The 12,965-nt window shown below is 49.7% G+C and overlaps 1 protein-coding gene across 1 annotated transcript; it reads right to left on the minus strand.

Moving 5' to 3' along the window:
• Positions 1-860: 860 nt before the first annotated feature.
• Positions 861-12,319, minus strand: LOC119114515 (zinc finger protein 646-like). The gene is made up of 3 exons (XM_037238622.1): positions 12,289-12,319; positions 10,979-11,173; positions 861-1,096 (listed from the first exon to the last, which is right to left on the minus strand). The coding sequence occupies exons 1-3, from the start codon at positions 12,317-12,319 to the stop codon at positions 861-863; spliced, it is 462 nt and encodes a 153-aa protein (XP_037094517.1).
• Positions 12,320-12,965: the final 646 nt, after the last annotated feature.

Genomic DNA, 12,965 nt, shown 5'->3' on the forward strand with positions numbered 1-12,965 from the left:
TCACAAGCAGCACAGTCGGCTCCACCATCGCAAACTGTACAGTCCGCTCCAACATTACAAGCAGGAGAATCGGCTGCACCATCATCGCGGAACCACAATAGACTTTGTCTTCATCAGAGCGGCACCGGTGATCAGAGCAGCACCGGGCCGTCCTCGGCCCTCAGAGCGACACCGGGCCGTCCTCAGTAACGAGAGCGACACCGGGCCGTCCTCGGTCCCCAAGGGCGGCAACGGGCCATCCTTGGTAACCAGAGCGACACCGGGCCGTCCTTGGTAACCAGAGCGACACCGGACCATCCATGGTAACCAGAGCGACACCGGGCCATCCTTGGTGAACAGAGCGACACCGGGCCATCCTGGTAACCAGAGCAGCACCGGACCGTCCGTGGTCCCCAGAGCGGCGCTGGGCCGTCCTTGGTCCCCAGAGCGGCGCCAGGCCGACCTTGGTCCCTAGAGCGACGCAGAGCCATCTTTGGTAACCAGAGCAGCACCGGGCCATCCTTGGTAACCAGAGCGACACCGCACCATCCATGGTAACCAGAGCGACACCGGGCCATCCTTGGTGACCAGACCGACGCCAGGCCATCCTTGGTAACCAGAGCAGCACCGGACCGTCCATGGTCCCCAGAGCGGCGCCGGGCCGTCCTTGGTCCCCAGAGCGACACCGGGCCGTTCTTGGTAACCAGAGCAGCTCCGGGCCGTCCTTGGTAATAAGAGCAGCACCGGGCCGTCCTCGGTACCCAGAGCGGCGCAGGGCCGTCCTTGGTCCCCAGGGCAGCACCGGACCGTTCTCGGTCCCCAGAGCGAGATCGGGCCGTCCTCGGTCCCCAGAGCAGCACCGGGCTGTCCTTGGTAACTGCTCAGAGCGGCGCAGGGCCGGCCGGGGCGTCCAGCTCCGTGTTGCGGCGCACCTCGTCGGCCGGCAGCCGGTGCACGTCGCGCAGGTGGCGGCGAAGGCTGCGCACCGTGCTGTAGACGGCACCGCAGACGTGGCAGGCGGTCCGTCCCAGATGGTGGAGCCGATGGTCGGTCAGAGAGTCGCGCCGCCGGTACACGTGACCGCACAGGTCACACTGGTACCGGCACCGCTCGCCCTCTGGAACAGCGGACAGGCCGGCCGACTGAGCCGCCGCTCAAGGCCGCTCAGAGTCGCTCAGAGCCGCTCAGAGCCGCCGCTCAGAGCTGCCGCTCAAGGCCGCTCAGAGCTGTGGCGAGCGTGCACGGACATGCGATGAGGGGCTGGGCCGATGGGTGAGGTTCTGGGCCTGCTCGGAGACAGAGACGCACTATGAGCTCCCGGGAAACATGACAAACAGGAACCAAGTACGAAATGTCACAGCGTGCAGTTAGCATGCAGCTGCGACTTACCAAGCAACACGCCGTGGTACGGCCAGTTCTGAGACCACATCAGGGGTCCTCGGACTTGTGACAAGTGCTGGCCGGCTGTGTTGCCTGCATGCATGGAACTGCCCAGCTTTGCTTGAAGCGACAGTGACGAGCCCTGCAGGCGGATCGTGGCCTACACAGAGGGACAAATCTTGCACGAGCTTTGTCTGAGCTGCACTTGGCAAGGACTGACCGCAAATCCATCACGTTATACAGTCGGTCAAAGGTATGCGAAAGGGGAAAACGATCCCGTGTGGGCTGCTTCAAATAAACACCGCCGACCAAAGGCAGATGCCATGCAAGGGCGTAATGGCCGAGTCGTTCGCGCATCGGACTCCCAGGTGAGGGTCCGGGTTCGAATCCCGGTCGGGCCATGACCGCTGAGAGCTGATGTGACCAATGCAGCTGGCTGGCGTTCCACAAAAGCGGTCTGAAAGCGTGCTTCCGGTCCATTTAAAAACAAGACACCATGCGGGTTGCCTACGGCGAGGTCGAAAAGTCTGAATGTTTGCATGGACTGTTCCGAATAATCTACAGCCCAGTTCTGATTCGGTGAGCACCTAAGTTCGCCAGGCGGCGCATGTAGGACCGAAACCGAACACAAACGGTTTCTTCTTAAAACGGCCTTGGACCCACCGAAAGAAACCGTTCGGTTGAGCCCATTATGCAGATAGCCTGCACACACTCTCCTAGTTATTCTGGTACTTCGTTTTCAAGTTTCCTACTCACGCCGCAATAATTCACCTAAGCTTTGCTCCTACTATGATCGCAAAAGCATGCCAACCCCACGTCGCGTATCGTTCATTATGGCTGAGTTATAACGACAGCGCCACGACCAAGGGCAAGCGTAGCAGTGCTATTATTTGAGGTTTTCGTGCTTGAGGTGACCAACTGTATTTAGGAATCGGAATGGTTCCGGCGTAAAAACTAACTAAACGCTCGTAGTACGCTCAATTCCATTACATGGTGATAAATAATCGAAGTGGACTGCGAGTTTGTGTTTTTCATCACAGTTGAAAATCGTTCTGCGCGAGGACGGTACTGCGTCACATCTATTGGACAGCCGAGAAGACGCATGTTCGAAAAAACGCGGTCTTTTACCGATTGCAGAGCTTATACTCGACATATGTGAGAAAGGCTCTCAGCTTCTAGTTTTGGCATTATACTTAGAGTTCTTGGTCCGAGTAATCGACCTTCGATATACCAGGATTCACTGGCTAAACGACGTTATGGCACTCGCATTAATTACAAACTCAAAGCTCAGCATTGACAATATAACAAATGTATGTGTAAGTAGCATGTCACAGCATTCTCAATATGAGCAATGTTTGCCTTATAACGTTGTGCAACCAGCATTTTAAAGGTCGAGATAATTTCAGCACAATTTATAACATAGTGCGATATAAATAATAGAACAGCATATCATATTGATGAGTCAGAGATAACCCTGAACTCACACTGCAGTGCTTTCAGCAAGTTTTGGGGGAGGCCTGTGGCTGTAGCCGGGGGACTGCCGCACGTCATGTTTGGGGTGATGGCCCTATCTGCTGCCTCCTCCTCCGCCGCGGCAGGACCCGCGATGACGCCACTGCCGACACATTCACATTCCCAGCACGGGTGAGCTGATTGGCAATGGCTTAGTGTCGTCGGTATCGGCCGACACGGCTTACTCGTCATCTGGCGTCAACTTTTTACGATAACCTATCGATATCCGATGATCTATCTCTGGTATCGATTTCCTATAAATCTAAATAATGTAAACATATATATATATATATAATATAATATATAAATATATAACATAAAAGTTAGTATAGGTAAACGAGTACGACGCCTCGTCTCGCAATTTAAGGAGTGGGAGATAAACGTCATTAGTGTGTGTCATCAGTTCTGAGATCAGCCAGTAGTAATACCTTATTCCTCGGAGAAAAACCAGGAGAATAGAGATATAGTTGGGTTAATATTTCGGCAGTATGCCTTTACCAAAACAGTAGCAGAAGAGATGGGTCGACTTGAGCCAGTTCCGCGGATGCATGCAAAACTACTTTACGACAGCATAAGCGTGATTTGACCAGGTTAGACACAACGTGTGTGTATATTACAGGGAGGTGACAAAGCCGGGAGCTGGCCACATTAACTAGTGATTTGCGAGCTCCTAGACCTACCGGGGGTGTTCACAAATTCCCCGGCATTGCAACTCCCTGGGTGGCGGGGCATTTCGAACATCACAGGCAGGACTTTCCAAAACTTTTTTCACTGTTTCAAAAACTTTCAGAAAGTTGGTACAAATCCCCGGGATCTATGCAAAACCCGACTTTAATTTCACTGGCTAATAGAATAACACCTAACTCGTCATGCATTCGGGAAGGGGGCACAGCAGACATATATTCCTCTAACGCATTAAATCGCGCGCCGCCTACCTGTTCGTCACTCGCTGTTTGCTGCAGTGGCCACCACATCTGAGGTGGACGCTGGTGTCATGTTGCACACATTAAATACTTTACCTCCACCCAAGGAATGCAATATTCATGCCTTTCTTGGGGCCTTGCGAGGCAGTTTTGTGGTTTTACTGAAACCACGCAGTCTGCCTATGTCGCTCAAATAAGGGGCTTTTGAGAATGATTCAAAACTTGTAACCTAAGCTGGACGTTCAACATTATAGAGCTGCCTATATTCCCTTGGATAATAGTCCAGCCTAAAGGCAAGGTCAGCTGCCAGGAAGGTGCGACGCATTGGGCGTCATGCGCTGAGATGGCCAAAGCCTGGTCCACGATAGCTCTGGCAACGATGGGCACAAGAAGCATACCTTTATGGCCGTCTTGCACTGAAGAGTCAGCGCTGTTATCAGTTTGTCAAGGATGTCTGAGGTAAATGATATTCTGTGTGCTTCGATGCAATGAGTTACATTACAGCAGTTCAAACGGATCAGCAATGATTGTGATCGTTGTAGGGCATATTCAAGCTGAAGAAGATGATGATGATGATGGTGACGGTGATAGCTAAGGATGATGGGCTGTGATAGCTGCTGGCATAATATACATTTCGATGGGGAGACGCTTGTGCCTAACTAACACTGAACAACAAATGGCACTAGGATACATACCTGGAGACAGTATTGACAGCCATATTCCTCGTAAAATAAACAGGAGAGTGGAGAGATAGGCATGATATTTCGGCTACATGGCTTTATCGAAACGAATATCAGTAGGAAATTTGCTACTGATGTACAGACCGCAGGATTTCTATCGTCTGCACGGTTATCGCAAAAATCTGTGCATGGTGTACAACCACAAACATTTTTGACCGTAATCAGTCTTACATGTCTATCTCGAATTCTTAAATGGCAACATTTATGCACATGCATATTGGAGTCTAAAACATAATTTATATCAGGGGGAACAGAAGCCCTCCATGCACACTCCTTAATACATCATTGGCTACTACCACTTCAGTGTGATGCAAAATTAAATTCTGTGTTTACATGTAACCTAGGGATGTCGCGGACTCCCTACAAAGGAGCCTGAAAACTTCTTAGATGTTTGCGAAAGTCCCTGGCGAACCTAACTAGCTTGCAAACTCCCTACGGCAATCCACGAAGCGCCCTGGCATGCCAGGAAATTTTCTAGTTCTCCGGACAGTTTCCTATTCCCCAATACCTGTAATGCAACATATGTAACCGCATGTGATCCATTAGATAACTTAAAGATTATGAAAGGGATAGACAAGGTACACCTACAGGGCACTGGAGAGTAGGCCGAGACTTAGAGGAAACTAGCCTCAATTAGCAAAAGGTAGGAATAGAGATGAAAAGTAGGAGTAGAGATGAAGATGAACTGTGAAGAGGCAGATGTCACTTAATCAAAGAACAGGCGTATCACTGGAATTGACTGCAACACGAAGTTGTAGAAAGTCCCTCTTTTAGCATTATCAAATCATTGGGACAAGTTCTATCGGTCCAAGATATCATTTAAAGCTAAATTCAGGCAGGTCAGGTGGTGAGATGAGCGTCGAGAATGTGTACAAAGCCTAGCGCAGGCCAACCTCGCTGGGCCCTTGTGGCTCTTTGTTGGCCTGCCATTTCGTCTTTATCTTTAAAATACTGGTTTGAAGATCCCGTATCGGCTCCAGCACTTGCCTTCATTTGTTCATCGGGCTTGGAATCAGGATGGGGACGTAGTATACCGCCCAACGTCACCAAGCTGCCCAAGTTGCAGAGAGGGTTACGACCGACGCAAGCACGGTCCTTCGTGATCAGCAAACGTCGCAGCTCATTCAAACCCAGCCAGGTACTCCTCGGAAGCGCCAGTTTAAAAAACATTGCCCTCGCCATTATATTCTCAGCTTTTCATCATTTATACAAAGTTCTGAAAACGAGTGCCACGGCATTGGAAATCGCAGTTTCACCGGACACAACGCTCCACGGCAACCACACATGCGCAGTACAGTCGATGAAGCCCAACCACGGAACACCACATCACCGAGGCGATTCGCGCAGGATGGGCAAGCCCAAATGAGTACAGTCCATCCGAAATGAGTGTCTGATGGAGATACAGTGAAATAATAGACGGTGTTTGTTGGTTGACGAAAAAGTTGGCCAGAAAATGTAACCGCCCGTCATAGCGTGAAAAACGCGGCCGCTGCTGGTCACATGCCATGAAAAACGCGTGTATCATCGGACGCACTGGTGGCGCACTTCACAATACATGCCCAACGAAGGAACCTAATAGGCTGACGCCCAAAACGGCATCATTCCAGCGAGGTGAAACTATTGTAGACAGCAGCACACTGGTGGCAACACCCTTAAAGCACGTAATTAAGCCTGCTGACCGGAACCAAGCGCCGTATCTCTTCCTGGGACAGTTTGTGTGAGTTCTCCAGGTGTCTGCGCAGGTTGGCCACCTTGCTGGAGACCTTGCCACAGATGACGCACGTCGTCAGGCCTTCATGAACCTTCTTGTGCAGCTGCCAGGGAGCTCACGTGGAAGTACTTGCGACCGCAGACATCGCAGAACAGCGGCCCTGCGGAGGACGAGCGGTGATGACAGACGACGAGAGGAGGCGGTGATGACAGACGGGGCGGTGATGACAGACGCCGAGGGGAGGCGGCGGTGATGACAGGCGCCGAGAGGAGGCGCCGCCCTGGCACGGAGCGCCTGGTGGCTTTTTAGGAACGCTTCGCACGCCGTCTGGCGCGCTTTTTAGTCCTTTTCTTCCCTATGTACTGCCAGCGACTGCAGAGGTCATATTGGCACCTACAGGACATGACTCTATTGGAATTGTGACCCAGGTCGTCACGTGGGAGCCGCTAACCAGCCGGCCATTACGCCCGTGGAGTGACTGCTGTTGGATATGGGATCGGAGACGGCACAGCAGGAGGAGCACGCACGTCACCGGCGTCAATCGGTACGCTGACCAGTGACGTCACAGCCCAGCGCAGGCGTGCCGGCAGTCAGCCACAGGATTCGCCAATGCCGCTGAATTGGACCGCAGCTAGCAGGCTTCAGTGGTTTAGCTGCCGTCGGTAGCGCACGAGGTGCGCAACGATGATTCGTGTGTGTGTCATTGCGGCTTGTCAAGACGCATTCAGTTGCTCAGGCTATATGGCGTCGCCTGCCTCTCACCCTGGTAGGAGGAGCGGGAACCGCGGGGAATCGAACCTCACACCTCTGGTTTCCCAGACACGCTGTGGTTAACTCAGACGCGTTAACCACACTACCGGCACCCCCTCAATGATGATTCCAGATCTGATTAAGCGGAACAAACTACACTGCAAAAACGCGATTTAGCCCCGCATGTCTTCTGGAACATTTGTACGATAAAGGTTAAGCGGTCTCTTGTTCAATTCTAAGTGGCCTCGCACCCGTTTCGACAGTCACTTCCACTTACGAAATGACATGGTACGATGACTCTCATCAAAGGTAGATGCAGAAGCCCATGGCAGATGCCCAAAGGCAGGTGCAAATGCGCACAAGACTGGACAAGACTGCGTACAAACCTACACCACTGGATCAAAGGCAGCTGACGAAAACTCCGCAAGGAGCCTCATGGCAGCGGGAATCACGAGCAACAGGAGCTCGTAATGATATCCGTTACGTAAAGGGATCATCGTTCTCTCCATGAAGAAAAGACGCTTGGCTCTGGTTTAGGTGATGCTCCGGCACACCACTTGTCTCTTGTCACGGAATTATCTTACTCAAGTCACGTGATATTATTTCAAAAAGTGCTTGCGGGGCTGTTATCGATAACTGTTGTCGATTGCTATATAGGCTCATAGTTAACATGCTATGCATTGCCTGACGTGAGTTCCGAGATTAACCCTGGTCACTCAGATATAAAATGGCATTAAAGAAGAGTACAGGCCTTGACAACATTACTAAAATAATCACATAACACTCTCATGGCCACTACGCGTCAGGATTGTCACACGCAAAGAAATACAAATGGGTTACAAATCACAGATTTTTCAAACTTTACGCCGCGCAGAGATATGAAGAGCAAGATGATAAGTAAGTGATTTAGAGTGCGAATAAGTTGAAACCTGTCGTGCACGTGCAAAAAAGCTTAAAACTTAACTCGCACCAGTCCGTTACGGTTCACTGAATGGTTCCGCAGCTTTTCACGAGTGATACTTGGGAGTGTTAGGACAAAGTGACGTCAAAGGTCATTCACGTCCAAATATCGCTGACAAACGGGGGCAGGCAAAACAGTACTGTGTACAGGCGGGATTTTTATTGATCACACGTCAGATCAGGCCCGGTTGCTGTGCCGTCGAAAAACCCGCCAACTCATGACACAGTTGTGCGATCACACACACACACACACACACACACACACCACACACATGTACATACACAAGCAGCCTCACAGCTGGATGGTTATCAGCGGACATTTCCAATATAGCCCTTTTCGGTAATGGAGGAAAGGCGCGCAGGGGCCGCATGATTACGAGCATAAGTAGACAAATGCTGTGCTTGTCGTAATCCCCAGTTCAATGATTTACTGAGCACATGGTGGTCGGGTGCGCTTGTGCTTGTTCAGGTGATGAGTGCTAAAACTGCCATCTTGTGGCATAATGACACAGAAACTGAACAATGTCGCACCTTGCTGTTCATATCTGGACCACTCAAAAGGTCGTAACCCAAACTGCGTTGCACACACCACACACACACACACACCACACACACACACACACACACATAATATATATATATATATATATATATATATATATATATATATATATATATATATATATATATATATATATATCGGTTCGTGTGCATATTACATCGCGCGCATTAAAACGCCTGACTGCTATGATGTTTGCTACGGCCAACACAATTTATTCTGTGATTATCAGTGGAAGTGGACCAGTAAGCCGACATGAATATTAAACTACCTAGTGGGTTTATGGGTGCTGCAGACCTGATCTAACACGGGGCTCCAAACGCACATGAAATATGAAGGAATTCATGCCTAAATCACAATATTGGATCATCTTTAATCACGCTGTAACAAAACCCAGTTGAATCGTTAACACATTTGATGCCTGTATTGATCATTCACTGGAAAAGCGTAAGGCCAAAGGCACCAGCTTAAGGCGAGTGCGCAGGTTCGTCCATGGGAACTGGATTACAGCGCACAAAGGGAACAGTTAACACGCGCATAACGCAGCAGCGGGACCCCAGGAGCACCAACAATCAGACATGTGTCTGAAGCTAGAAACAGATTCCAGGATACATATACACGAAACTTTATGACATCCGGGAACCTACCCTTGAGACCCAAAGACATGTCTGCCAACAATTTAATTAAAATAACTCAGATTGCTCACACTAACGTGCCAAAGTTGAAGTCATTGGGTAAAAGTAACGTCCGATGAGTCGGCTTTTCAGCTCTTACACTCGGTCTTTGCCCTTGACATAACGTTTGCCTGGCGCGATGCGCTGGTAAAAGTGGTCGGTAGTATTCCTCATATTTTTTATTATTATTCCAGAACCAATGGAAGTCAACGAAACCACTACGCTGATAACTCATGAAGTAATTGATGAAACGGACAATGAAGCGAGTTATAACCATAAACAAGTTACGTCCATGTAAATATCGGTAAAACTTAATTCCTTGTGATGTGGAAATCTCGTACAAGCCATTTAACTCTTCGAACCCAGCTTTCACACAGGCTGCCATGACCGCGGGTAAGACGGTAGTCTACCGGTTACCGATTACGATTCGGAACGATACTAGCTATGTCTTCCTTGGATAGCTTGTGCACTGTGCGAAGATGCACTCGCAAGTCGAACACTCTGTTTTGCACTTTGCCGCAGATGACACACGTTGTCAGTCCCTGGTGCACTTTTTTGTGGAGCTTCAAAGAGCCGGTGTGGGAGAACATTCTGCCGCACAGATCGCAGGAGACGGAACCTGCGAAGCACAGACCGCAATGAGTGGTTCGGAAGCTAAACTCTGTAAAACAATGAATTTATCCACATTCGAAAAATAGATGATCAGAAATCGCATGACGGGCTTGACTGTGGTCGGGTATTACTGGAGCCTGGAATCAGACAGCGTTTTCGCCACGAAGCCGACACATCAGTAATAGTGTCAAAGACCCGCCAACAGCTTGTTGAGGTGCGGAAATGCTGCTGTTACGGCGTTTACTGCAGCGAAATTACTGCTGACATCCACAGGTGGCATGTGTCTAAGAATTAAACTACGTGTGCCAAGTTATGTTTCCCAATGAGCTTGCCCTGTTACATCAGTAGGATCATTCGACGTTGCTGTCAAGCTTCTGAGGCAATGTCGCGAAAGAAGCGGATGAGGCCGCAAATGTGTCCCGACACGATGAATCTCTCGACTTAACAAAGCTCTTTCAACACTATGAGATGAGTGCCTTCATTTTCCAATGGAGGCCATCTTTGCAATCGCATTCTTTCAATTGCTCCTTCCTTCTGGTTCTCCCTGTCTGCTGTAGAACTGATTCACATATCTTCTAGATACCGAGTTCCATGTTTATTACGGCAACACAATATAAAAATGAAAACAAACCACCATCCACCACGGCATACAAACATGGGGACACCAAAGACATGTCTGGGTGACAAGTTTCTCCACACGTCCGGACAATTTGACAAAATACTTTTGGTGTGGCAATGAAACGCATTAAAATCACCAACGTCCCCTCAGTCGGCAACTGCCGGAGAACTCCGTGAACGCAACCAACACCGCCCGGCAGACGTACACCAGGGAACTGACAACAGGGGAAACACAATACAATACACTGGAAACAAACCACCAGAAACAGTATGTATTGAGCTTCGAGCCAAATGATTTCCACAGATTGAACATTCGGTCTTCAGAGAATCATACGGACAAAGATCACTGCTAGGCTTGCACGTATATGTTAGTCGCGTGATGGGACGTTGGCGTATGCGTGATCGCGTCTCTGCGCGCTTTGCATACGCGTGCTTTTGTGCCGAGGCATGTGCAGGTAGTGTCCATGAACGTCTCGCATACACATTTTCCAAACTTTCACCAAACGATCGATAACAAGATGACGGGCAAGGTTGTGGCGCCATTAAGTCTCAACGTTTGCGATGTGGAACAATTTTCTTGACGTCGTCTTTTGACAGCCGATGAACCTGGCGCAGATGCGCCCTCAAATCGGCCACTTTGTTGAGCACCTTTCCACAGAGCGCACACGTCGTCAAGCCCTCGTGCACTTTCTTGTGCAGCCCCAGAGACACGGCGTGCGCGTAGAACCGGCCACACACGTCGCAGGCGAACGCACCTGGGGAAGGTGGAGCGTCAGGTGACTGGAGCGTTCAACACTGGCGTGTTACTTGCATGGCAGCAGCCCCGCCCCGGCAGGTGATCATCTGAACAGCATGCTTCCACGCATGTCCAGCTGAAACGACTACCAGCCATGTTCACCTGACACAAGCAGTTCCTCACAGCCAAGCGCTCTAAAAACCTAGGCAGACCGTTGAGTAGACCGTTGAGTTTGATGTAGCTTTCAAGGGACTTCCAGATAAGTATGGAGTTCTGAACTGACACACCTATTTTCAAGACCGCTGTCTGCCGTTCACAGCCATGTCCTATTTCAGACTTCAAACTCCTTGCTTCTAAGCTTGACGCATGCGAACCTGTGCAACCTATTTCGCGCCGCCTATCTGAAAGTTATTCAACACGTACGACGCCACAGCAGCGTCGCGCGAGTGTCCCCACCTCGCTGGTTGAATTATGTCCATAGTAAAAATAAGCCCACCAAAAGAGTCCTTTTTGCAGTCATTCAGCTCCAGTGTACCAACGATGGCAGGCAATTGGCCAGCATGAATATTTAGCTGCCGATCGCATGTATCGATTACGAACCGCGTTTTGTGAGAAATAACGCAGGCATTCAGGCAGAAGCACTGGTTATGACGAGCATGAAGCTGGGAATCGAGAGTTTAAGGAAAGCGTCGTAGCCGAAAATTCAAATGTAGGTCATGAAGAGACCATCACGGGAAAATATACAAGTACACCACGAGGCATGGTAAAAAAACAAACACACGTTCATATCACGCAAAAACGAAAAATGTATGCGTCTTGAACAACGCCACCCTGCAGCGCGAAGAAGCACGAGTAAGTCGGACAACGACTCTTACGGCATAAAACGTCCCACGACGTAATCAAACGATGACGTATTGAAAAGCATGCTTACTAAAGAGTAAAATTGTGTTGTTTAGAGCACCTTTTGCACTTAAAAGCATACCAATAGCCCAAGTGTGCTTTTTCAATACATGTGATGCTTGCCCCAATATCTTCAAATGTGGAACGGTCCATTTAAGTGCCAGGTGTTCTCACATGGACAATCTGTCCACTCACCTTTCCACATATGTCACAACAAAGCGCCGCGCTACTGACTGTGTATCCAGGATTCGTACACCTTTCCCATGGCTCTTTCTACACGCATTACAGGCGGGTGTTGACACATCAGCTGAGTCGTTGGTACTGGAACCACGCCTAGAGCGCACCGGACCAGGGATGTTCGGAAGCGATATTGCCAGTGAACTGAGCATAAGCACACGCCCTGGTCACCAGATCGCCCCTCCGCAGGCTGGCATAAAGATACCAGCACAGGCTGGCATAAAGATACCAGCTGATGTAGATCAGCGCTACGGCAAATATCCGACGAAATGCGCAGAGCTGGATGGCGATAAATGGAATCAGTAAGACTGAAAGGACGCCACGTCCAGTAGACTGTCAAAGGTGGTCATGCACTTCACCGATCACTAAAAGGAGATAATCATTCGCCATCTCAGAACGCGAAGACTTGATTTACGCGTCACCATGGACTTCTCTTTTCCGCACTTCTTCTTCGAATGATCTTATCACCTAACGAAGATTGACTGCCATGTTTCGCTACTTTTAACCATTTTCTGAACCATTACACAACCTTTGAACAGTGCGTTTAAGGACACAGGAGGGAAAACGGAACATTAACGCGCATGAGCTAAAATGTACATATAACCGAGAACTGAACTAGTGCTATGTGAGAACGCCATTCACCAGTCACGCACGAAACAAACCATTCAACACTT

This window comes from Pollicipes pollicipes, unplaced genomic scaffold (genome assembly GCF_011947565.3).
Source record: "Pollicipes pollicipes isolate AB1234 unplaced genomic scaffold, Ppol_2.1 Scaffold_921;HRSCAF=1067_pilon_pilon_pilon, whole genome shotgun sequence".
Lineage (NCBI taxonomy): Eukaryota > Metazoa > Arthropoda > Thecostraca > Pollicipedomorpha > Pollicipedidae > Pollicipes > Pollicipes pollicipes.

Excerpts from the sequence above, each read along its gene's own strand:
- LOC119114515 (XM_037238622.1), bottom strand. The coding sequence starts at position 12,319 with ATGGGAAAGGTGTACGAATCCTGGATACACA. Across the intron at positions 11,174-12,288 it reads GTACGAATCCTGGATACACA|GTGCGTTCGCCTGCGACGTG; the intron begins GTCAGTAGCGCG and ends CACCTTCCCCAG. Across the intron at positions 1,097-10,978 it reads CAAGAAAATTGTTCCACATC|AGGGCGAGCGGTGCCGGTAC; the intron begins GCAAACGTTGAG and ends CCGCTGTTCCAG.